This window comes from Lentinula edodes (genome assembly GCF_021015755.1).
Source record: "Lentinula edodes strain Le(Bin) 0899 ss11 chromosome Unknown C8R40scaffold_36, whole genome shotgun sequence".
Classification (NCBI taxonomy): domain Eukaryota; kingdom Fungi; phylum Basidiomycota; class Agaricomycetes; order Agaricales; family Omphalotaceae; genus Lentinula; species Lentinula edodes.
In genome coordinates, this window is record NW_025764342.1 from 209,027 (window position 1) to 231,505 (window position 22,479).

The 22,479-nt window shown below is 46.1% G+C and overlaps 11 protein-coding genes and 1 non-coding gene across 12 annotated transcripts; 8 read left to right on the top strand and 4 right to left on the bottom strand.

Annotated features, from left to right (window-relative positions):
• Positions 1-937: 937 nt before the first annotated feature.
• On the top strand, positions 938-1,359 carry C8R40DRAFT_1121301 (uncharacterized protein). Its single transcript, XM_046228800.1, has one exon. The coding sequence runs from the start codon at positions 962-964 to the stop codon at positions 1,307-1,309; it is 348 nt and encodes a 115-aa protein (XP_046082715.1). The 5' UTR covers positions 938-961; the 3' UTR covers positions 1,310-1,359.
• Positions 1,360-1,586: 227 nt separating this feature from the next.
• On the bottom strand, positions 1,587-1,915 carry C8R40DRAFT_1121302 (uncharacterized protein). Its single transcript, XM_046228801.1, has 2 exons — positions 1,845-1,915; positions 1,587-1,780 (listed from the first exon to the last, which is right to left on the bottom strand). Exons 1-2 carry the CDS (start codon positions 1,885-1,887, stop codon positions 1,656-1,658), a joined length of 168 nt encoding a protein of 55 aa, XP_046082716.1. The 5' UTR covers positions 1,888-1,915; the 3' UTR covers positions 1,587-1,655.
• Positions 1,916-3,421: 1,506 nt separating this feature from the next.
• On the top strand, positions 3,422-5,428 carry C8R40DRAFT_546834 (CDF-like metal transporter). Its single transcript, XM_046235415.1, has 11 exons — positions 3,422-3,548; positions 3,600-3,657; positions 3,718-3,756; positions 3,808-3,952; positions 4,010-4,131; positions 4,209-4,355; positions 4,414-4,439; positions 4,506-4,667; positions 4,717-4,725; positions 4,791-4,943; positions 5,044-5,428. Exons 1-11 carry the CDS (start codon positions 3,495-3,497, stop codon positions 5,068-5,070), a joined length of 942 nt encoding a protein of 313 aa, XP_046082717.1. The 5' UTR covers positions 3,422-3,494; the 3' UTR covers positions 5,071-5,428.
• Positions 5,429-5,785: 357 nt separating this feature from the next.
• Positions 5,786-6,824, top strand: C8R40DRAFT_1174412 (ribonuclease H-like domain-containing protein; the record flags this gene model as incomplete). Its single annotated transcript, XM_046232172.1, has 3 exons — positions 5,786-5,890; positions 5,951-6,268; positions 6,324-6,824. 3 exons carry the CDS (start codon positions 5,786-5,788, stop codon positions 6,822-6,824), a joined length of 924 nt encoding a protein of 307 aa, XP_046082718.1.
• A 1,182-nt stretch (positions 6,825-8,006) lies between these two features.
• On the top strand, positions 8,007-9,287 carry C8R40DRAFT_1011893 (uncharacterized protein; the record flags this gene model as incomplete). Its single annotated transcript, XM_046222864.1, has 6 exons — positions 8,007-8,126; positions 8,187-8,375; positions 8,432-8,664; positions 8,719-8,774; positions 8,874-9,157; positions 9,225-9,287. Coding segments are annotated over 6 exons (945 nt in total), but the record flags the coding sequence as incomplete, so codon positions are not given.
• Positions 9,288-9,860: 573 nt separating this feature from the next.
• C8R40DRAFT_546829 (uncharacterized protein) lies at positions 9,861-12,185 on the top strand. Its single transcript, XM_046235413.1, has 5 exons — positions 9,861-10,043; positions 10,094-10,368; positions 10,422-10,717; positions 10,776-10,998; positions 11,059-12,185. Exons 2-5 carry the CDS (start codon positions 10,240-10,242, stop codon positions 11,752-11,754), a joined length of 1,344 nt encoding a protein of 447 aa, XP_046082720.1. The 5' UTR covers positions 9,861-10,043; positions 10,094-10,239; the 3' UTR covers positions 11,755-12,185.
• On the top strand, positions 12,186-13,664 carry C8R40DRAFT_546830 (uncharacterized protein). The gene is made up of 6 exons (XM_046235414.1): positions 12,186-12,270; positions 12,326-12,901; positions 12,955-13,177; positions 13,231-13,278; positions 13,335-13,357; positions 13,419-13,664. Exons 2-6 carry the CDS (start codon positions 12,671-12,673, stop codon positions 13,563-13,565), a joined length of 672 nt encoding a protein of 223 aa, XP_046082721.1. The 5' UTR covers positions 12,186-12,270; positions 12,326-12,670; the 3' UTR covers positions 13,566-13,664.
• A 744-nt stretch (positions 13,665-14,408) lies between these two features.
• On the bottom strand, positions 14,409-14,505 carry C8R40DRAFT_t200. Its single transcript has one exon. It is a non-coding gene; the product is annotated as a tRNA-Lys (tRNA).
• An 84-nt stretch (positions 14,506-14,589) lies between these two features.
• On the bottom strand, positions 14,590-17,226 carry C8R40DRAFT_1072378 (uncharacterized protein; the record flags this gene model as incomplete). The annotated part of the gene is made up of 4 exons (XM_046226454.1): positions 14,590-15,192; positions 15,245-15,925; positions 15,976-17,099; positions 17,163-17,226. 4 exons carry the CDS (start codon positions 17,224-17,226, stop codon positions 14,590-14,592), a joined length of 2,472 nt encoding a protein of 823 aa, XP_046082722.1.
• A 579-nt stretch (positions 17,227-17,805) lies between these two features.
• Positions 17,806-18,501, top strand: C8R40DRAFT_1174417 (uncharacterized protein; the record flags this gene model as incomplete). Its single annotated transcript, XM_046232173.1, has 3 exons — positions 17,806-17,854; positions 17,912-18,212; positions 18,273-18,501. The coding sequence occupies 3 exons, from the start codon at positions 17,806-17,808 to the stop codon at positions 18,499-18,501; spliced, it is 579 nt and encodes a 192-aa protein (XP_046082723.1).
• Positions 18,502-18,724: 223 nt separating this feature from the next.
• Positions 18,725-20,582, bottom strand: C8R40DRAFT_1121367 (uncharacterized protein). The gene has a single exon (XM_046228802.1). The coding sequence runs from the start codon at positions 20,515-20,517 to the stop codon at positions 18,814-18,816; it is 1,704 nt and encodes a 567-aa protein (XP_046082724.1). The 5' UTR covers positions 20,518-20,582; the 3' UTR covers positions 18,725-18,813.
• C8R40DRAFT_1256550 (uncharacterized protein) lies at positions 20,583-22,272 on the top strand (the record flags this gene model as incomplete). The annotated part of the gene is made up of 6 exons (XM_046233774.1): positions 20,583-20,671; positions 20,720-20,733; positions 20,789-20,989; positions 21,039-21,568; positions 21,624-21,907; positions 21,962-22,272. Exons 1-6 carry the CDS (start codon positions 20,626-20,628, stop codon positions 22,270-22,272), a joined length of 1,386 nt encoding a protein of 461 aa, XP_046082725.1. The 5' UTR covers positions 20,583-20,625.
• Positions 22,273-22,479: the final 207 nt, after the last annotated feature.

Consider the following 22,479-nt stretch of genomic DNA (forward strand, 5'->3'; position numbering starts at 1 on the left):
GAACCAACAAGTTCAAAGTGGGTATTCCTAGCTCTGGGTACCATTTCATCTGCAAAACATGGATGTTCGCCAGAGCAGTCCCCTGAAGTGCCGGTTGCTCCGGTATCCACTTCTTCCGTTGGTTCCCATCCCCAGGTCCCTCTGTTCTTGCCTGAGCAGGAGTCACCGACCTCCCCGTCTCCTCCCCCTCCTTCCCCCACTCTGCCCCCTCGCTTTGGATCCACCTCCAACTTAGCCATCGACCTTACTGGTGACGATGATGAGTTGTACGAAACGGAGGAGTCTCGTGTGGGTCAGGTTTCTGTGATGAGGGAAGTTGTTGACCTGGCAGCGGGTCAGGGTATCGTTAAGGAGGAATTGTTGTAGTGCCTTCCTGTTCCTCATGTAGTGTTCTTGTCGACCTATCCCTTTTTGTACTTGTCTTCTACCTTAAGCTTGTCTTTTTTCCTTTTTTGTTTTGCCTTTTTTGTTAATTAATGGAAACATCCTTTATACTGTGTGAAAAATCAATAAGAGTGAAATTGTGGTGCACCTAGGTCGCATGAACCTTCCGATTAATGTTCGCCAGAGCAAGGATACTGGCTGGAGAGCGCTGTCAGCTGCTCTCCAGCTATTAGCCGAAAATCCAGGTTTTACAAGATGTTATCGACAAGATCTTGGATTCGATCACTACACAGCCAGACCTTCGGATGGGCGTGGGCTGATTGATGTCAGATAACCCGGGGACAAAATTTAACTTGATACCCAGGTTCAAAAATTATGTCCCAGGTTTAAATCTATGTAAATAGCACTGGTTATATCTCTTGTTTTAAACCTCGCTTCATTGAACATCTCGATGTCCCTGAGCTACCTCCAAACTGATGTCATTGTGAGGAAATCACCGGCCCGACAATTGGTCAACTGCCCGGTTACAGTTGTTGATCAATATTTGGTGCTAGTTTGCTTTTTGCTTTCATCCTTCATGTCGTCGTTGTTAGCTTGCCTCACAATTCTGGCTTCAAGTCTCAAACTACATATTCAAGATGTGCATTGGCAAGATTTACCCTTCAAGCTTCAAGTCTCAAAGCTCAAAATTCAACCTGCATTTGGTCTTCTAAGTCTGATATGCCTGCCCTCAACAAGCCAAACATACATTAAAAATCTGACAAATAAATGTCCTGCCCAATCCGGTTCGCAAGGGTCAATATTTCAACATTGCAAGTCATTTCATTCAATTCATCGAGTGAGCTGTTTTTGGCTGGTCTCCATTCCTCTCACAAGCTCTAAAGGTGAGTACATCCAAGGCAGGTGTGTCTTAACTTTTTTGTAAATGCTTGATAGGATATGTTTCCATAAATGTTTGGTATTCATATATAGATGTAGTTCAAAATAAACTTTTTTGATACAATAAAAAAATAAACAATATCGAAGGGATCAGAATGGAATAACCGACGAGTGGAATGCTATGATTAGGTAAGATACTACCCAGCCTCAAATAATTTGAGCCCAGGTTTCAAATGATACCGGGGTTAAAGTTACGGAAACTGCACCGAGCTTCAATTTTTTGAGCCCTAGCAGGCCCTAGCCTCAAATACTGCCGAGTTAACTGCGGTTTAATAGAACTGCGTGCCTGTGTAGAGAACACAGTGATAATCCCAGCGGTGACAGCGGCAAGATCAACAAAGACAGCAACAGGCTATGTACAAACACTTTGCAGACATTGCGACATGTTGGAGAATTGAAAAGAGACCTGTAGTGTTGGGACCATAGAATGTGGATTGTAGAGCAGCTGCCCAAGAGCCTGGGGAAGTGGCATAAGTAACTGAGTTCAAGCATTAAGTTATTCAACATCCAGCTTCACCTACCTGCAACCAGGCCCGTCTTTCCAAACCTAAACATACCAAGCATACCAATGAATGATTTGGAGAGTATAGGCTCAATCCCAATGATGAGCACCACAGATGCCCCAGCAATAATATATGGATGCTCATTTTGGAATTTGTCAAATTCCTGAATAGCTTTGCAAACCTCACCAGGAAGCTGTTTCATTTGAACCATGACAAATTCCTTCATAGATTTCAGGGTTTCCCCAACCTGGCTGAGGTCACTCTGAATGAAATGTTCAAGATCTGTTTTTGCATGCTCAATGAATTCTTCAATGTCATTCAGACTCCGGAGAAGAAATCTCAATCTTAGGCAAGGCTATATCAATATCTGGGACTCATGAGCTTGATGACAAGGAAGGATATATGGATAGCTTCTCGGAATTGAATATTCTGAATATGGGTTTGAATGTCTCCTTGGTAAATGGCATCATTGGTGTTCACTTAATGTTGCATAAGTTCTGGCGAGGTATGGTAGGAATTTGCAAGGTACCATTCATGGCTGCATCTACAGAAATTTTGATCAAGCAACCTCAGGCCGGCGGATATTTTTCTCAAACTTGTCCCTCTATAGAAGAGAACCATACATCACAGTTATTGTTGTCAAATTCCACTGCTGCCTCATTGATCAAGGCAGTAGATGGGTCGGCCGCCCAGCCAGTCAAAGATAGAGCAAGTAATAGTTGAGAAAGGATGAGCACAGAAAGCATTGCAGATAGTGGGCAGTATAAAGAGATCTAAGGTCAAAATTGAACTCGATGATATTGGAGTTGTACACACCGCGTCGTTCGAAGTCCCCGGCCATGCCACCTTAAGGAAAACTTTGAGCAGCGCGGTGTGCATCGAAAGGGAAGTACAAGAAGACGAGTGACTTGCAGTTAATGATAAACTTCAAGGCAGTATAGTACATAGCTTTGACCACGGTCCACCGTAACTTCGGGCCGAGCGTCTATCACAAGTCATTTGACGCCGCACCGCCTCGACACAAGAGTTCGCTCGCTTTTCTTTTTTCTCAAGAACTTGCTTGTCACCCCCCTTGTTTCACTCCTCCTGCCTGTTCTATTTCTTTCTACTTCCCCACTAGTGCCCATCACAGGTAGGCATATTAATTTTCCCAGTATTTTGATAAATTTTCATCGGCTGCAACGCCAATTACTTTTAGTACCATTGTTTCGGGCCCCAGGAGTGTGGTACCTCTTACAATGTCCAACCCCAGCGATCAACAAGATGCCTCCGATTCCAAACTCTCGAGCCGGGAATCTTCTCCGACCATAACCCAACTGGTCGCCGTAATTATCTGTTCTTGCCATTTCCCAATCTTCTCCTCAAATTTTTTACAGGATGCAGGCGCCGCCAAGCAAGTCCCATTGAGTCCCAGTCCGAGTCTCGGCCCCGACATAGAACAAAATGCTGGCACATCCTCCAGCGAACTAGAAGCTGCTCTCGACCCTTATCAACTACGAAATGGAATCAGCACGGACCAAGAGCTTTCGGCGCTGCGTCATCGTAAAAAGAAAGGCAAAGCGGTGGCCAAATTTCAGGATCAGCAGAATGAGGTGTGTCGCTTTAGCTTTTCTACGTCGTTTTTAATCTCATGGCAATTCATAGCTAATTAACTCGTTACTTACACCGATGCAAGAGCATACTGAGACCGCGCGCTTGGAAGCAGAGGATAATAGGCTCCCAGTACGTCCTTTGCCCCTTTCATAGTACAATTTATAGCTTTATTTTATATAGGTCAAAATTGCCATCTACGCAAGTATGGCTGCCAACCTTGGGCTTTGCGTCCTGCAGTGTACGTTTCTGTGCTATTTATTTCCACCAAACTCCGTCCTTATCACTCCTTGCCACATAGTATACGCTGCCATATCGTCCGGATCCTTTTCTCTATTAGGTGTGTGCTCATCAGGTTTTCCTCTGCTCAGCGCCTCACGACCCAACGTAGCCACTGGTATCGATTCGATATTCGACATTGGAAGCAATGTTCTACTTTGGTATCTCCACCGCAAAGCCACACGATTAGACGTCAACAAGTGGCCCGTCGGCGGTGCAAGATTGGAAAATATTGGGAATATTGTGTATGGATTCCTGTGAGCAATACTTCTTTGTTCTTGCGTTTTGCTGCTGTTCACATCAATCATATTTAGCATGGGCGCTGTCAACCTTGTCGTTATGGTCGAATCCGTGCGAGACCTCGTCACCCACAATTCCAACAGTGACACGAATACTTTCCATCTACCGTCGATTATTGCTGTTGCTGCCGCGCTAGGTGAATTTGATTACTCCACCTTACTCGTTTGTACTGTCAATATAACTGACTTTACTGCTTCACTTTCACATATACAGGTGTTAAGGTGTTATTGTTCTTCTACTGCCTTTCAATCCGGAAGAGATCCAGTCAAGTACATGTACTATGGGAAGACCACCGGAACGACATATTCCTCAATGGATTTGGTGTTCTCATGTCCGCAGGAGGTAGCAAGCTTCGTTGGTGTGCGTGATTTCCACTCATGATTTTGTTGAAACAAATCCTGATTTTGTCTGCTCATAGGGCTCGATCCCACCGGCGCCGTCATAGTGAGCGCTTTGACAATTTTTTCGATGTCAATACTTATGCTTTCATCTTCCTTTTCACAATCCCAGATCGGAGTAGGCATTCTTCTCACGTGGGGCCGCACCGTCTACCGCGAGTTCGAGCTCTTAGCAGGGAAATCAGCTCCGAACGACTTTTTAAAGCTGTTGACCTATAACGCGATGACATTTAGCGAGGATATCGAGAAGGTGGACACTGTCAGGGCATATCATGTACGGTTGCGTTCTTGTGGCTTTTATCAACACTCACCTTCTTCCTCAGAGCGGCTCTGTACGTCGCTTGTTATCTCTTCACGATAAAATGCTTCGGAATGCTGACACCCATACTGCGTCCAGCAATACTTCGTTGAAGTTGATATCGTCATGAATTCCAATACACCATTATGGAAAGCCCACGATGCGAGTCAATTGTTACAAGACCTTATAGAAGCTTTGCCCAATGTTGAGAGGGCTTTCGTCCATGTGGATCATGAAGCTACTCATACACCTGTACGTCCTTCACATTTCAATCCTTCAGCAGCCAATAATTGTTCTTCCGTTTACACCTCTTCGAAAATGATTTCTACGGACTGACATTAATGAAATATAGGAACATAGAAAGGTTGTCTATGGATGACAACTGGATCAACCCGAATCGGACTCAAAGAAGAAGACAATTCAGATATTGTTGACAGGTCGCTGTCCTTTCCTCGGCCAGTAGACAATCCTGCGATTTGAACTGCGCGAACTACCATACTAACCCGAATCCTTATCATTGAACATTGGGTCTTTGGATAGGAATACCAATCTATAATATATGTACTCTCCTACTTACATACGGCGTGGGTGCTCAAGAATCACATTTGCTTGCTCAGTCTGTTTACCTGCTGCTACTGCACTGAGCTTCCGGCCTGTCGGAAGTCGTGCTTGCCGTGTCACTGATAATTGTCGTTTGACTCGCACGTAGATCCTGAGCCGACTCTGTATTGGACAATGTTCCCTATACTCTTCAGTTCGAACGAGCCCAATGTAAACATGGATTCATTGGCCTCGGTACTGGCACTTGCACTGGGTGTGAAATAATAGATCTCGAAGTACTAGGAACCAGGACGGACTTGAAGCATGGATCTCATTTTGACTGACAATGACCACGATGCTCTGGTTGAGCTACGACAACAAGTTCAACATGGTACATAGATTGTGGGAATTCTGGCCAGCTATTCTTTTTTATTTCTTTCATCGCAGTTTCACGGACGTACGAAGATCTCTGATTCTCCTCTTGTTCTCTCTGCCATATATATGTACCATTCTAACGAGGTTATGTGGTCACCAGCTTTCTGTGTTAATTGACCATGGCATCCACCATCTTTCGTGCTACGCGCTACATTGGACAATATTTGAACTCCTTGACCACTTTCCGAGGCCTCAAATATATCAGCTCCTATCATACAGCTCAGGTGTGTTTGAAGCTTTTATCCACGTAACCCAAAATATTGGCCAATTCTTGCATGCAACAGGATAAACCGACGAACCTGAACTCTGGATCTGAGCACGCAGATCCATTGTCTTGTTCTGAGGATCACGACGCGACGATACCTTTTCCGACTTCAAAACTACGTGTATTCGATCTTCCTAAAGGCTTCAGACCCACCTTGCTACAACGGCCAGACTATATTGAAAAAGCTCTTGGGCCTTTAGTGGAAATTATTGATCAAGACTCCCCTGAGACGTTGTATCTGAGTATGGATGCGGAATGGAATATTCGAAGACGAACCGGGGTCTCAATTATCCAGCTTTGTCCTCATATCGATCCAACGGTAGTCTATATCATCGCAGTGCGTATCTTTCTAGATTAACACTCTAAGATGTTCAACCGTCCCTCTACTCCAGGTTCACCGACTTTCCTCCCTCCCCCCTTCGTTACTACGACTTCTAACGTCCGAACGCGTATGGAAAATTGGGTCACGCATCAAAGGCGACCTGACCCGCCTCCGAAAACAGTTTCCCACTCAACTGCATGACTCAATTCGTTTTTCCACCATCGACCTCAAAGAATATGCACTCGCCGGCAGATTTATACAGCCAAAACAAAGTGGAGCATTGGCTTCGCTATGTGAGACCGTTCTTGGGCAGCGCCTTCCTAAAGACCAAGATACACGTGCAAACAACAGCTGGGAATACCCGACTATCTCATCGACATTATTGCATTATGCCGCTTGTGACGTCTTGGCGTCACGAAGGATATTCGAGAAGATGTTGGGCGAGGAGGTAGACCGTTCGGTACCACCGGATGAAGTCAAGCTCGAATTGGAACAGGATGAAGTTAGAGAAATACAAGCGCAGGTAATAGAAACAGACGCTACTGCTGAATTGTGCCATTTGAGGGTTTGAAACCCGTTGTAATCGTAAACTCACGGTTGGTGGTGGCGTTTAGAATCATTGGGGATATTGCAGATGAAGGGGTAGGTAAAAACCAGTTGTCTCATTTGAATCCGCATGCCTTCAAATCTTTACTTTCCACTCAAATCCAAGTCCAGTGGCATATGCTTCGATTGAGCTCTTCTCTCTGTCCAGCCGGGCCGCCGAAGGGCCCCCGCGCGGGCTGCGTTCTATCTGATGCCCGTTGGTTCAGAATCATCGACGCACACTTTCTCCTGTCGCGAACCAAAATGCCGCTAATATGTGATGCTCTATTGCCCTCCGAATGGGAAATGATCTAACTGCCAAATTTGATGATGTTCATGTTCCATTATGCTCCCCGAACAAATTGCCTAGCTTGACCAGGCCCTCGAGGAGAATAATCAGTGATCAGAACAAAACCTCGACGATATGGAGGTCTCCCTCATAGAGGGACAGTTACCGGTCTACGAATTACCGAGTACAACAGTGCATCACAGAACTTGACCTTGTATTCTATGACGACCATCTATCACCAAGGGAAAACCTTGCAAATCAAATCACCAATTGTCTTTCTGTATCCTCTCATCTTCATAGCGCCGTCCGTTGCTCCCTGCCTGAAGCTGTGTATACTTGGTCGTCGCCTCCTGGAGCTGAGGCGTTGACGTTTACTGAAGTCCAATCACTGATCAACAGTTTCTGTTCGATGTTTTAGTCCCACGAAATCAAGACTTTACAGACTTCGCAACGAAAATCAAAATAATCATCGACGGACCCACACGGATCCAATACAGAACTAGCCTGTCCTCCCATCGATATCCCAGGATAGCCCTCAGCATATCACACCTCGTGAATGCTGACTATATTCGGGAGAACAATTGTTGGTCTCTTCGGATTCCGAATCGCCCGCCCGTACATGATGTGTTTCGCGTTAACCATTCATCTTTCACTGGCTCAGTGGCAAGGGCAGTGTTTGCGAGGTTGCCAAGCTACTATGACCTATTATAAAACCACGAGAATGCCTATTCTTCAGTCCTCCAGCAGTCTTTCTCTCTTTTCATTCTTCTTATTCATAGCCTTTACCTTCTTTGAGCCAGGAGCTCCGTACTCTCTTTCAACTTCCCGAGCATGTTTTTTTCATTTATTTTTCGTGTTCATTCATTCCTCTTCGTCGCGATGACCAGAATCAACGTCCTTTTTCTTCTTTCTGCTGCCTTGATGGCATCCGCTGCTCCACTCGAGAAGCGTATAGCTCAAACAATCGCAGACTCGACTACTGCTTGGGTTGCCGCTTGTGTATGTCGATCTTTCCATTTGATCTCCAGCTCTTGACGCTGACGATACAATGACTACTAGACCGCTGCAGGTGGAGCCGGACAATGTAGTACCATCTCTCAGACAGCATTCACGACTCTGTTGGCTGCCGGGGGTAACTGTGATCAGCAAAACGCTGCCGACTCCATGATCGACCTCGCGAAAACTTTGAACAATGACCCTGACATGATTACTCTGGCTCAGATTTTTGTCCAACAACCTCGTAACGCGGTATGCTGCTTCTTTCGTGATACATTTTCTTCGACCTGAACTTCGGTTTTATGTAGCCCGATAGTCTCCAGGTCCCATACTGTCAAACTGCTCCTAAAAACGCTGAGCTCAACGGATTGTTCCATTGTCAGTTCGCCAGCTCAGATTTTACCAAGTTCAGCGGGGATCAGACTGGAAACTTGCCTCTTGGACTTTCGGCGGTCAGTCCTCCTGGTTCTTGTCCTGCTTTGAATACCCCGGTGCCGGATGGTGTTCAGTTGAACACTCTAGTCACGAGTCCTGGAACTCCGTGAGTTATTCCCCTTCCCAAATCATACTTATAGTATTCTCATCTTCGTTTCAGTGAGGGAGGTAGCGCGGCTGGCGATTCTTCTTCTGCCCCTGCAGCTAACTCTACTAGTAACTCCTCTGCATCTGCTGCTGCTGCCATCGCACCGTCTACCTCCACTACTTCCGCCACTGTAGACAATGCCGGAACCGGAGCGGCACCCGCAACAGGAGCTTCCACCGTATCCGCTGCTGCTAATCCCGCGGCCTCCAGTACTGTTGCTGTAGACTCTAGCTCGGGGTCTGCATCTGGTTTCCAGCTCCAAAACGGCGAAGATGCGATCCAACTGAACTCTCAATTTGCTAGTCTCACTGCTACTTCGAGCTGCACTGATGGTCAACAGGCATGTGTTGGTGGTGGATTCGCGCAATGTGTCGGAGGGACTTTCCAGATTACCCAATGTGCGGGTGGAACCCAGTGCTTTGCTCTCCCTCTCGTGAACAACCCTGGAACTGTATGTTTTTCTTCTTCCGAACAATGATAGCTAAAAGAATATTAATGATTATCATTCTCCATTACAGTCCATCACATGCACCTCCCAAGCCGATGCTACTGCTCGTATCGCCGCCACTGGTGCTACTGGGTCTGCATAAACAAAGAGTGCATTGTGATTCCCATGATGTTGCAAAACGGCGCTGATGAGGACGGGAGGATGGAAATTTGATGATAATCTGCTGTGACATTATAGTACGTAGAAGTTGCAAATTGTGCCCTGTGTAAATAGATCATGAATGCTGCTCGTGTTCTGTGTCCCCTCTTCTGGAGTAAGATTAATTAACCTGGGGTAAGCAATCTCAGAATCAAAAATCCGATTTTACGACGTCCTTGCTCAACGCTTGTCAATGTCATGGGTCGATCCCTAAGTTCTCCGATTGGGACCTGTGCATGCTTTTGCCTGCTTTCGCGTGTTTCTTCTTACAGAGAGACTAGAACCGACAGAGAAAGTTCTCCCAGACCCAGACTCAAGGAACATGAAGAGAGTCTGGGCCTAGCCGTATAATATGCGAGGAAGGCTGAGGAGGGATGAAAATTCGATTGAAGCTGAACCTGTGAGGTTCACTCGAAGAGTTCAAATTGATCGTCACAGGAAACCCATCTGGGCCCGAGGTGACTGGGAATTACAAAGAATCAGCATTGCACCCCTGTCGGGTACGCTCGGATTTCTTCGCGAGACCTTCCGATCATCAGGGTCATTACCATTTTTGGCCGGTGCCGTAAATCGGCTTATCAAGGCTTCATCGGAATTTCTTGCAACCACACCGGCCACAGTTTATCAAAATTTATCTTTTTTCGCCCCAACACTCTTCCGATACTGTCACTTTGGACGTATATAAAGAAGTGTATGAATTTGGCTTGTTCAATTATTCCAAGATGCTTAATTTTCCTGCAGAACCTGACTCCCTCGACTTCGACACCATTGGTTCCACTGCTTTATCTACTCCTGCCTACTCTCCTGTCCCTAGTAGGACAGAGATTTCCCTTGATGCTAAGCGTCTTTCTCCTCATGGCCCTTCATGGGTCTATAAGACAAAACATATGTCCATTGATTTGGGAAGACGTTTATGGGGAACGAGCTCGCCCGCCTATGGTCTTCATGACAAAATTGAGGGTTCAATAAGACTTTCTGGGCCTCATCCTGAACTCATAGAAGACATCAGTGTCACGGTGAGCCCTGATTGTTACTCGTCATAAATTTTTCTGTTCTCAATCTCTTCTAGTTGGAAGGCAACTTGGTGACAACAGTCCTCGGTGACGGTGGCATCGCCAGAAGCAATACATTGTTCATGCATCACGCAATATTCCTTCCCTTATCCTCTCATCCAACTGAAGGAGACGAATATCCATTTTTTATCTCGATACCCTCGGAAATTACGCTTCAAGGGGTAACGGCACTGACGCCACCTTCTTTCTATCGTTTACACCTTGGTGTTACAGGAGAGATCTCATATTCATTGAAAGTTACAATGACCAGGCAAGCTAGTCGCATGTCGTTCAAACATGAGCCTACCGAAACGTGAGTCTGATCTGGGGTATCGTGAATGTCTGTTCTCTAACCTCCCGTCTCGTTATAGTCAAGCCATCTCCATCCTATATTTCCCTAAAACTCGCCCATCCGACCCTCCACTCGCGGATATTCCGAAACCTCTTTCAGACCGTGATCCACACTTTGAATCCCCCAGCGTGAATATTTCGGAGCATGTCGACACTTTCCCACTATCTCCTCGATGGTCAGCTGCATCGACTCATGCCAAACATCCCTTGACAGATCTCGAAGCTTCCAAACACTCCATCTTCGTATGTCAATTTCTTTCTCACAATCTTCATTTTCTCACTCAAACACGCGCCTTCTCCAAGTTCTCAATACCTGCGCCACAATCATTCGCTTCCGGAGAACCTATACCCTTTTTCCTGAGTCTCGTATTCCCCGATAGCCCCGCCCAAGCCGCATTGTATACCAAAACTATCACGGTCACACTCATGAAGCAACTCACTGTCCGTTCTGCCAAATCACCCTTACGGAAACTATTCTCCCGGTCTAAAAGTCGGGTTTCGTCTCCGAAATCTTCTAAAACCTCTACGCCTCTCCACTCACGGAGTGCTTCACCTATTCCTTTCGAAGACGACAGCGACGACGTTAGCTCACATTCCGACTCCAGTTCATCGTCGACCGCAAATCTTGATGCATATGGTCCTCCCGTAGTTCGACGATGGAAGTTGACCAGCGGTCATCTAGAAACACGTAGCGAGTATTCAGAGGGTGTATATTTGCTCCGAGGGTGGATCTCTGCCGGCGAGTTGGGCAGAGGGTGCTCATGGAGGGTCGGACAGATAGCCCGGTTGCAGTACTTTCTTGTGGTCGAGATTGCTTCACCCGCCTGGATGGAAGATCATATTCCTGCGTTCCATTTGGAAAAGGAGATAGAGATTACGACAGATTGTTGGGAGACAATGAACCGGGAGTTGCAGTCAATGGGTGGTGTACCCACCCCAGCGTTGGGCCTTGAACGTTGTCTATTGGAAAGAGAGTCTGATTATTATGAAGTCATATAGCGACAACGATTTCATTTCGTTATTTTGAAATCCTTTAAAAACGACTGTCGTCAGATGAAAACAGCTTGTATGCGCCAGTGCTATATTCTACTGACGATGACCACATTAAGGACGCCGTCGACTGAACTGTCTGCATCCACTGCTTCTCTTGTACTCCATGTCAATTTGCACGATGGAGGGTCCTACTAATTGGGAGACAAAGAAATAAATGGGAAGGGTTTACAAGTCTCATCAAATTTCAGCTTCAACCAGGCTTCGAGCTGAAGCTTCAACTCTTCCTCACTCAGACAGACTCGTATTCATGTTCAACTTGTCAAGGGATTCTTTATAGTTTTCAACCGATTCGAAATTACACTTTTCCTATAACCTGAATTCCAATTTCAAAGCTTCCTTTTCTCATCTACGCGTCGCGCGAGGGTCATGATCTCTACTTCAATAAACTGATAGCTCAGGCTTGCCGAACAAGAGTCAGGAGAAGTCAGGAGTAACTAATGATGTGGATTGGAGCTCTTCCTCGTCAGTTCATGTTTCATTTTTTCAAGACAAGCTCTTCTCAACGTACTTTCCCCAGAAAATATTGCCCTTCACACTAAATTCAACATCAACTCCCAAAGAACGTTCAACTGTACTATCGCAAGTTTTTCCCAATTTGTATGCATGGGTAGTCATTGCATAGATCGATGTCCACAATGAATCTCGAAGACTGAGCAGTACCCCTTTTTGCCTTGCATTTCAAATGAAACAAAGACCTATATTGCTAGGATTACGACTATGAGTTAATTTTGAATCGGGATGTCCAATCCTCAGGCTATAAATGCGCTGCATTTCCCCGCATTCGAATTAACGATCTCACAACGAGCACCTTGACATATTTGTACCCATCGCAAACGAAATTCCACTCTCAACTCGTTTCAACATGATGCGATTCTGCGCGTTAATCGTTCTACTCTTCACAACAGCATTGGCCAGATATATATCAGTGTCCGATGAACTCGACACCACCGAGTCTATCGTTTCACTGCTCTCTGCCTCCAACCATCATGGCGCGCCTTTTCCGCCCGGATCCTTTGGCTCACGTGCTGGGTGGTACTACGGTGACGACCCTTCTTCATCTTCAGTAGATGGTCTTCCGTGGTTAGGGGACAAGGTATATCAAATTTACGCTTGTAATACTTTCTTCCTGATCCGTGTCTGCCATAGGATTTATGTGCTGTGCTCAAGCAAAGGCCTGATGCTATTCACTGCCCCGTCACCAAACCGAAACCTACCAAAACCTATGGCAGACGATCAGCTACCGTTCCTGACTCCACCACTACTGCTTCATCGACTCCTACACCGTCATATGTCACTGTGTTTAGCGGTCTCAATGCATCTGTCGATGGCTCTGGTTACATAACATATGGTTTAGTCGATGATAACGCCGGTGTGTAGGAATGTTTTCAAAATATGTCAAAGCCCATGTGTTTTGGATTCTAGATTGTGAGACGTTTTGCGACACCGTCTCGAATTGCATCTTCATCAATTGTACGTTGTTCCATAATTTCCGCATAATCCATATGCCTACTTCTCAATCATATCAGCATACTACGATGTGAATGGAAAGGTAAATCACAATTCCGTTGAGAAATTAAATATATTAAACCTCCCCTCCTCCCTTCCCTTAGGATGAAAGTCCCAAGCTCACTTGCTCCCTGTACTCGGTGGTACATACTGCAGCTGACGCCACGAACACAGGTGGTCAGACAGAACCTGATGGATTTATGGATTATATTTTGGATAGTGCCGGTTATGCATTAAGTACAGCAACCTAACTTGGTGGAGAAATTTTCTTCGATATGTACATAGATATATCATTCGTTGTAACATTTCTTCTTGACATTTCTCAATTTACATACCAATACCCTTTACATGACCAAAATATTTCTCAACTTGTGTGTATCAACACTTATTTGTCAAAATCTATCTGCCACCGTCAATTGAAGCGGTTCCTGCTGTCTTTGTACATACGTACAAACAAATCAGTGATTTTCCCACAATACAAGTGCATTATATCTGCTTCAGCTTTTGACCTCTCGACAACCCTTGAACTACCATCTCAATCTTAATGTGGAGATTTGTATTATGCTAAATAGCAGGCTAGCATACTTGACTGACGATGAATAGTGCCATGTAAGTAGACCCAATAAGATCTGAGAAATAATTCGGAGACTTTTGACTTGAGAAATATATGATCTCATCATGTATTGACTCTTCCAGTCCCGAATATGAGCAAGGAAGGTGAGTGCCTCGGAACGAGGCCCTTTTCCAGTAAAGAATATGCGCAAAAGAATGAAAATATGATACACATTTTATGCTGCAATTTCATTAAATCGGCGGTAGTATTAATCACTGACATAAGTACAAATCACAAATTAATCTGGGATAACTGAACGAAATACATATTTATTTTTTGACGATGAATTACGGGGCGAACAAGTATGATGAAATGTTATCTACATCCGAGCGAATAGTATATATATATATATTCCGTGAAGAACCGAAAAAGTATGCAACACATTGTCGTGTTCAAAGTTTCATTCCAGGCGAAACTTTGAACACGACAATGTGTTGTTTGATTGTTGTCTACGGTTCGTTCAAAAACAACAATTCATAATAGCCCACCGCGAGGGTCGAACTCGCAGCCTTCAGATAAACTCAGGGACCCTCCCAAACGTAAAAGTCTGACGCTCTATCCGATTGAGCTAGGCGGGCCATATACGTTAAGTCCTAACTACTCATAATGTGCCAAAAAAATACAGTGACTAGACTCTTCTAAATACATTTTCCTACAGTCGCCTACTCTTCCCACCCCCCAAGCCCCAACTCCCTATCTCTCTTTGCCCTCTTCATCATCTTCCTCATATCCTCTGTCATCCCCAACCACTCCCCCATCCCACCAACCCTCTCTACAAGCTCCTCCTCCCACCTCTCTTCCATTTCTTCCCTCTCCTCTTTATCCTTCTTCTCCCACTCAATTTCCTTCCTTGTCTTCTTCCGAGGAGGCGGAGCAGGAGGAAGTGGCGGAGGTGTACGCCTATTCGGATGGAGAGGGGCAATACGGGAAAGGAACGAACGAGATGACTTGAGGTAGGGAGAGTATGCGGTTAGGCTAATGGGTGTATTGTTTCCTCCACCGCTCCTATTACCCCCTTTAGGCATTGGACTCTTGAATTGAGAATTCGGCATCGAGTTGACTCGTCGAATGAGATCAGACATTGGTGTTGACTTGCGTGCGGATTTGGGTGCGATGGTGTACCGAGAAGTTAACGACGGGTATTTGAGATCCTTTTGATCTGGAGCAAGTGTATCAGGTGTTGCTTGTATTGAAGAGCCGCTTGCCATATGCGTTCGAGAAATAGGTGTCTGTGGTATATCAGGTCGAGAAGGTAATATGTTCTCCTGCAACTTAAATCAGTATACGCTACGGAACCACTGTGAAAGAAAAACTCACTTTCAGGGATCCAATGTCTTCGGCAGCTGTAACGTGGCCCTCCTCTTCATCTCCACTGACCACTCTCTTCTTGGCGTTCGATTTCGGCTTTGTCTTCGGCTTTGTTGTTGTGATAGAAACCATGTCAAATGCATTCCTCCCTTGATCCTCCATATACATATCTGAGACCGCATCTTCATCTTCATCTTCAGACATCACCACCCTCCCTTTCTTCCCTTTCTTACCCTTCCTCAAACTCGATCTACTCGAAGTCGACTGGCCTATATCGACGTCCAGGTCCAGGCCACCGCTCAAGTCGACTACACCGTCAGCCGCGCCAAATGCGTCACGGGCTTCATCCTTGTCGTCACTCTTACGCATCTTCTTCCGCGTACCCTGTCCTAGGACCTCGTTCACATCATCGAAGTCATCTCCCTGTCCATCAGAAGCATCTCGGGCTCGTTTGCTTCCAGGGGAACTACGCTGAGGCTGAGCATAAGATTGAGTTGCAGGCGAGGCAATCGAAGTGTTCCGAGGAGGAACCGTTATCGTAGACATGAGCATTTCGTCAATTTCTCCGTCGTCCTCGATGAATTCGCGACTTTTTGACACAGCTTGAACCTCCTTCTCTTTTCCTTTTCCTTTAGCCTTGGTAGAGGACTTGGTAGACCCGCCCTTCTCTTTCGACGTCGCCGTTCTATCCTATGAGAAGTAATGAAAATCAACAAATGAGCATCTATGAAAGTACCCACCTTGTCGTTCGCCTTCGCCTTCGATTTTGATTTCTTCGCTTTACCTTTCGGCTCAGTACCTGTCCAGTCTTCGCTGTCGATCATGTACTCGTCTTCATCATCATTCACTTTCTTCTTTTTCGTCCGTGATTTCTTCGCTTCGGGTTGCACAACAGGGGAAAGAACAGGAGGAGGAGGCATCAAGACCGAGTCTATGACTCTTGTCGTGTGAATTTCTCTTGAGTTGGTATTGCTGAAATTGTTGCCAGGAATGTTGGGATTATTGTCCGGGAACGGAGATGAGGAAGGGTCTGCAAAGAACGGAGCAGGTGTAGGTGGTATGTTCGAATCTGTGAGATCTCTCTGAGCTCGGAGGACGAACGACTCCGAGACGGCGGAAGCAGAAGCAGATGAAGGAGGATTAGGCAGAGTTTCGATTGCAGGAATATCAAAGTTCTCTGAAGGAGTGGACTGCGGTGGTTCAGACGGGGGAAGCATTATTGAAGAAGCTCGAATTCCATTCCGAGCAAGAGTGGGGGAAGTGGCAACGACGGGCAAGGAGTATGATGACGAATGGTTGGGATTAGGATCTGGAGAATCGTATCGCATATGATTACTTGTTGTAGCAGCGGTGGGCAGAGAAGAAGACTTCTTCGTTGTATTCTTCTCTGCCGTCTTCTTGGATTTCTTGAGTTTATTTGCAGGAAGTAAAGCTAATTCATCGTCAGAAGATATTTCGAGAATATCTGATTGTGCATGTGCGCCTGAGGAACTGCTTGTATGATCTCCATCTTTGTTCCTTTTCCGCATCTTGGCACGATCAGCAATACTCAGTGTCATATCAAACATTTCAATATGACTGGTATTGCCGGTAAAAGCGTTGTTGGAGCTATTTCCTGAGGATATGGCGCTTGTATGGCCGATATTTCTCGTGAGAGGCTTTGGCTTGGGCCGAGGTCGCGAAGTAGTAGCGGTAGCGGTGGTGATGATAGTGGATGTGGCATGAGCACGCGAAGCAGTTGAAGAAAAGTTGGAGATAGAATCAATAGCAGTAGCTTTGCTGGTAGAAAATTCAGAAATTGTCGACACATTTGCCGAAGTCGATGCAGCAGAGGGAGTTGTGGTTTTTGGACCAACAAAGGGTGCTAACAAATATGAGAAGAATGAGTACCTGAGCTGGGAGATTCCAAACATAATATATATCGCACCAGGAGAAATTGGGCCAAATAGCTCATCTTCACCCTCACTGTCTGCTATAATCTCGTCGTACATCCTTGGAGAACCGCCAAATGGAGAAACAACGATCAACCGCGTCAAGTCGCGAGTCTATTCACGTGACTACGCGGCAGGTACAAATTGAATGACTAATCAAAGATGTTTTCCTCTTACTCCCGAATTCCGATATCCGACTATTTCCGACCTTGATTGTGGCTATTGGTTAACGCTCCGTTTGCTTCGCGTATGTATGCTCGATGTAAATTGTACCCATGAACATCTGCTAGGCAGTCTGGTCCCTTCCAGTGCCTCCGTGCCTCCCGAAAATTTGCCGGAGAAGTCAGAGGACAGCTGAGGAGAAAGCTCCGCATATGTATTTCCTTCTCGTCTTCTCGGATCTGGCCACGAAGATAGTCCGCTGTGTTCGCTGTAGTTTTTCGCCAGTTGAATGGCTGGGCTCATCCAAGGACAGGAGTCAGACTTATACATAGGCCATCCTTTCTGTTCTTTCGGATCACACAAACATGCGTACCTGGACTGCATGCTGGTTAAATCGTGTCGGGGTTCTCCAAAAAGTCCGCAGTGTCCAATCTCTTCTTCCACTTCATTCCTGTACTTTCCAGTTCTACCTGAACAATGGCAACCCCGTCCAACTCGGTCGATGAGCCAAGAACTAGCGATCGTTGTGCGTACCCAGATCGGCAATCTAACTTTCATAGCTAACTTCCCCCATGGACCGCAGTCAATGCATCCGATGCTGATGTTCTCATACGATCCTCCGATAATGTCGACTTTTTCCTGCACAAGAAAAATCTCGAATGTGCTACGGGAGGTTTTCCTCCTGCGGAGACACCCTCAGATCTTAACGAAGTCGTACGACTCTCCGAGACGGCAAACATATTAGAAATGCTGTTCACGTGTATCTATCCTTGCCCATTTCCTTCATTAGAGGAACTGGACTTTGATACATTCATGCTGCTCGTAGAAGCGACCGAAAAATATCAGTTCTTTGGTATGATTTGTGCGTGTAGGCTTCATATGAAGTACGTTGTATCTTCTATCGTTGGGTTCAAAAAGAAACATTTAATCTGAATGCTCGTTAGAGAAATCTTGTATCCTACAGATCCTGACTTCAATAGCAACTTCACCTTGAAGCAGGACCTGCACATCAAAAGGATACAACTTTTACAATTTGCCATCAAGCATGACGTTCGAGATCTTATTGAAGAGCTTCGAGCAATTCTGGTGAATGTTTCGTTATCGGATTTGGTGGAAATTCTCCCACCTCATATCTACATGCCTTGGGTAATTGCACAGTCTGCTGCGGAGTGAACGAGGTTTGACGATATTGCATTTCAGAGCCTCTATCGGGAACAAAAATTACTGGAGAGACTTAAAGGCAATGAAGAATTGTCTGTCTCAAAGCCAAAGAGACCTGAGATTCTTAATCTCAAACGTCGGAACCAGGTTATCATGATCAACTTTTGACATTCTTCCTTTGCATATCAGTGGTACATGTGTACATATAGATCGATATAATATACAGTTAGGCAGAAACGGTGTCGGAAACGAGATGAATCAATGAATGTCTCGCAGCATTCAATTGAAGGAAAAGACAGACGCGGTTGGTGAGACCGTCCCGGCTTAAGAGTGCAAATCCACCTGCAAGCCAGCCTCTTCAAGGGGAGAAAGATGAGTATGGATGAAATGGTCAACAATCAGATAAGAGTGTTGGTGATTCAACACTAGGGTCAATGCCTGCAAACCAGATATGCCTATTGGGTTCCCTTCTGAAGACCGAAGTATGGCGCATCGAGACTCGATCATCTCGCAAATGCTTGGACACAGCGACGCCTGAGTGATCTCATACGGTCGGAATTTACAACCGAGTTCCAATGAGGAGAGATGCGGCGCAATGCCTCCTTGGTCGTTCAATTTGAGATATTCCGTGAAGTCTCTTAGGACCTCGACAGATGAAATGTCAACACTCAAGGTGACAATGGTAGGATGTAGAGCAATGAAATCGAGCAGCGCCTGCTTGAGAGGACTAGACGTCATACGCACTCGTAAAGTTTGAAGTTTGCACTGCGAATCAGCAAGCATCGTAAAGAAAGGTCCGTCAATGGATTGTCGGCTGAAATCTATTTGCAAGTGCGTCAAAGATGGTAGACGAAGGAAGCTCCAGGACCGCGAAGATAACTGCGTATTAGGGATTTGCAGCTTTAAGAGGGAGGAATAGTGGAGTTCTTGGTCTATCTCCAGTGACTCCTCATCAACATCCTCAGCGAGCTCATAATTGAGCCTGACATATTCAACGGAGACACTTTGTAGTGTAGGTAATCGACGGACCAGCTGTGGGATAGATTCTCCGAACAGAAAAGTGACTGCTAACTCTGTAAGATGAGAAACGTCAATGCTACGGCCCGCCCACGAGAAAATGGAGCCCTGATAACTTTGTAGGCGGAGACAAGGCGAAAGCACTCCAAAGAATGTCGAGAGCCCATCTGACCAGGGGAGATGGCGTGGAATTTGGATGGATTCCAGAAGAGGAAAGCTTCCCAGTGCCAACTGGGCTGATCGTTCCGGTTCCAATGCAGCGCGTGCGCTCAACCTAGAAGCAGCGTATGAGAACCAGTCGTTGGAACCTCTCTTTGGGACAACCAAAGTGACACGGCGCCATCTGACTGAACTATCCAACAAGGTGTCAAATGCCTTCTCAACATTCCGTGAGAGAAGCCTATTGTCGAGATCTATATCATAGTAGAGATCCAAAGGATTATTCCTCGAGTATGAAAGATACATCAGGAAGAGTTGAAAGGACGACGGGTGAGAATGGAACAGTTGAGACGATGTCACCTCAATGGACGACCATAGATCCGGGGATGATTGTATGATTGTCCGCCAGGAGGAACAAACCCAGGTGAGCCTAAGAGTTGGACAAAACACAGAGCCTTCCTCTAAGCAGAGAGAATAGTCGCTTCCACCCTGTTTGCAGCACCAAGCAAAGATCTCGTTCAAAGCCTCTAGTGGCAAGTTCCGTATGGGGGAACTAATCAAAGATTGTGCATCGTCAAAACGGCTCCGGAGATTGTCTCGCGCTTTTTTTATTTTGGAGAGTTGACGCTCCATCTCCGTTATTGTCTTGTCGTATCCACGAAGACTCCTCGAAGCATCTGCAACAAACGTACTAATTTGCGCTAATCTCTCGGAGGGAACAGATAGACGACCAAATCCATTTCGAAGCCAAGTTGAGATTGACTCATGTAGACCAGGATCTACAAAGGGGGTATTGAAGTAGTTCAAGTTAGAATTACAGCTGGCACATAGCAGAGGTGCGGAAATATCCATCAAGTACTTGAGCTCAGAGCTCTTTGGATGATAATAATCAATTACTTCTACTTGAGCGTGAGAAACATTTTGTCCCGTCCTCAGCCTGCAACGACCAGCTACGACACCATGGACAAGATCCAGGAAAGCTTCACCTTTACTGTCGGAAAGCTCGGTATGTGCGATCACTCATGACATGCTCTTTCTTACTGTTGATTCTCAGATGCTGGCATGGCTGTGAGTTCAGCTCGTAGTCATTCATACCTCTAAGCCTTATTATAACTATTGATAGATCCTCTTAGGCGAACGCGCCCACCTAATCGAATTTCCCTCCATACTATTGCCTCCAGGAGCCACTGCAGGCTCAATAGTCAATATTGCTGTTCATCAGAACCATGCAGAGGAGAAACGAAGAGATGGGGAGTTTTGGGCATTGCAGAAGGAGATTTCGGATGCATATGGTGTAGAAATCCCTGAGGCTCCAAAACTACAGGTCCGTCTTGGTCCAAATACTGTTTTTACTAGACTTTAAGTTAATACAGCTCCGGAATGTCACTCAAACGTCGGTTACACTCGAATGGCCTTCAATAAGCCTAGCAACAGCGAAGTTGCGCTCACTGGACATATATCGTAATGGCCAAAGGCTCGCAGCAATCCCTTCCCCGATGACCAACACGTCAACAAAACTATCCGGGCTAGATATGCAGACGGAATACTCCTTCCAACTCATCCTCCGCACCACCTCCGGCACGTTCCCCTCGAACGTTATTCGAGTCCGCACGCACAGTATTGAAGACACTTCCGGAATTTCTGTGTGCTTTGGTAATTGCCAGGATGAAGTGTTGCTGGAGAATGCCAAGATGGCACTGAGAGAGATGAACGCAAAGTGGAGCGACAAAATACAGATTGATACTACTCATTTTGTGTGTACTACTCCAGCCGCCACGCCGAATGGTGCTCAGGCTAGCGGTAATTCCACTGGTGCGCCAGGCGTCGAATATCAACGCGCGCTGCAGTTGAGCATACCCGTTGTCACTCCTCACTGGATCCTCGCATGTCATTCAGAAAAAAGGTTTGTTGCATTCACTAAATCAATATTGTGTTTTCAAATAATCTATTCACCTTAGGATGGTCGCTATCGGCGTATACTACCTCGGAGCCGAACCATCTGCCTCCACACACTCCTTCCGCCCACAATCCATGTCTCAAGCTTCTCATTCTACGTCTTCTCTTGCCGCACGCACCAACCGTGCATCTTTGCCTGCACCGGCGCGTAAATCGCCTACCTCTCCAAATATGCCCGCCACTCCTGAGACCCACTCTGCGTTTGTCAACCAACCAAATACTCTTGGCTCACCCATCCCTGAGGAGGACGCCTCTTCGAACGCGGAATCGACATCCCCTTCATCACGTGAATCATCTGCCTCCTCTTCACAAGATGATTCTGGTACATCAACGCCCACAGCTACCAAACGGAAAAGTCGTAGTGGGACAATGAATCGTGACTTCCGTTTCCCTCCCTCAAATGCAACCCCTGAAGCGGCGGAAGTTGTCCCTGCACGAAAGTCCCCCCCTCCGGCGTTGCCTGTCCACCAACAAGGTCTAACAGATGACGAGGGGGAGAAAACTGCCAAAATGATTACGCCCTCGGCAATCGAGGTGCCCCCTCCTCCACCTGTGGAAAAGGAAAGGTCAACTGGAAGCTTGGGTTCTCACCAATCGAATGACGAAGGAGACGACGAAGTCGGAGATACGGTCGAGGTCGATTTGAATTAGAACTAACATTCACCGTTGGAGGTTCTCATCGTGGTCGCCATTCCACTGGTTCCTTTGGGGTTCTTTTTCCCTCTCTATACCTTGTTGGTTCTTGCACTTTAGTAAACTAATTTATCGTAAAACGCAGATGGGATACGTTCGGTGTGTAAACTGTTAACGATTGATTGCAGACTGTATAAGGAAGCGTCGACTCCTTCAGTGTTTGAA

Bases quoted from the DNA above. Each gene is read 5' to 3' on its own strand.
- C8R40DRAFT_546830 (XM_046235414.1), top strand. From the start codon at position 12,671: ATGATGCGATTCTGCGCGTTAATCGTTCTACTCTTCACAACAGCATTG. The intron at 12,902-12,954 runs GTATATCAAATT...TGTCTGCCATAG, and splicing joins TTCCGTGGTTAGGGGACAAG to GATTTATGTGCTGTGCTCAA. The intron at 13,178-13,230 runs GTGTGTAGGAAT...TTTGGATTCTAG, and splicing joins TTTAGTCGATGATAACGCCG to ATTGTGAGACGTTTTGCGAC.
- C8R40DRAFT_1121367 (XM_046228802.1), bottom strand. From the start codon at position 20,517: ATGGATATTTCCGCACCTCTGCTATGTGCCAGCTGTAATTCTAACTTG.
- C8R40DRAFT_546834 (XM_046235415.1), top strand. From the start codon at position 3,495: ATGCAAGAGCATACTGAGACCGCGCGCTTGGAAGCAGAGGATAATAGG. The intron at 3,549-3,599 runs GTACGTCCTTTG...TATTTTATATAG, and splicing joins CAGAGGATAATAGGCTCCCA to GTCAAAATTGCCATCTACGC. The intron at 3,658-3,717 runs GTACGTTTCTGT...CTTGCCACATAG, and splicing joins TGGGCTTTGCGTCCTGCAGT to TATACGCTGCCATATCGTCC.
- C8R40DRAFT_1121301 (XM_046228800.1), top strand. From the start codon at position 962: ATGTCGTCGTTGTTAGCTTGCCTCACAATTCTGGCTTCAAGTCTCAAA.
- C8R40DRAFT_1121302 (XM_046228801.1), bottom strand. From the start codon at position 1,887: ATGCTTGGTATGTTTAGGTTTGGAAAGACGGGCCTGGTTGCAG. The intron at 1,781-1,844 runs GTAGGTGAAGCT...CCACTTCCCCAG, and splicing joins AAAGACGGGCCTGGTTGCAG to GCTCTTGGGCAGCTGCTCTA.
- C8R40DRAFT_546829 (XM_046235413.1), top strand. From the start codon at position 10,240: ATGTCCATTGATTTGGGAAGACGTTTATGGGGAACGAGCTCGCCCGCC. The intron at 10,369-10,421 runs GTGAGCCCTGAT...AATCTCTTCTAG, and splicing joins TAGAAGACATCAGTGTCACG to TTGGAAGGCAACTTGGTGAC. The intron at 10,718-10,775 runs GTGAGTCTGATC...GTCTCGTTATAG, and splicing joins AAACATGAGCCTACCGAAAC to TCAAGCCATCTCCATCCTAT.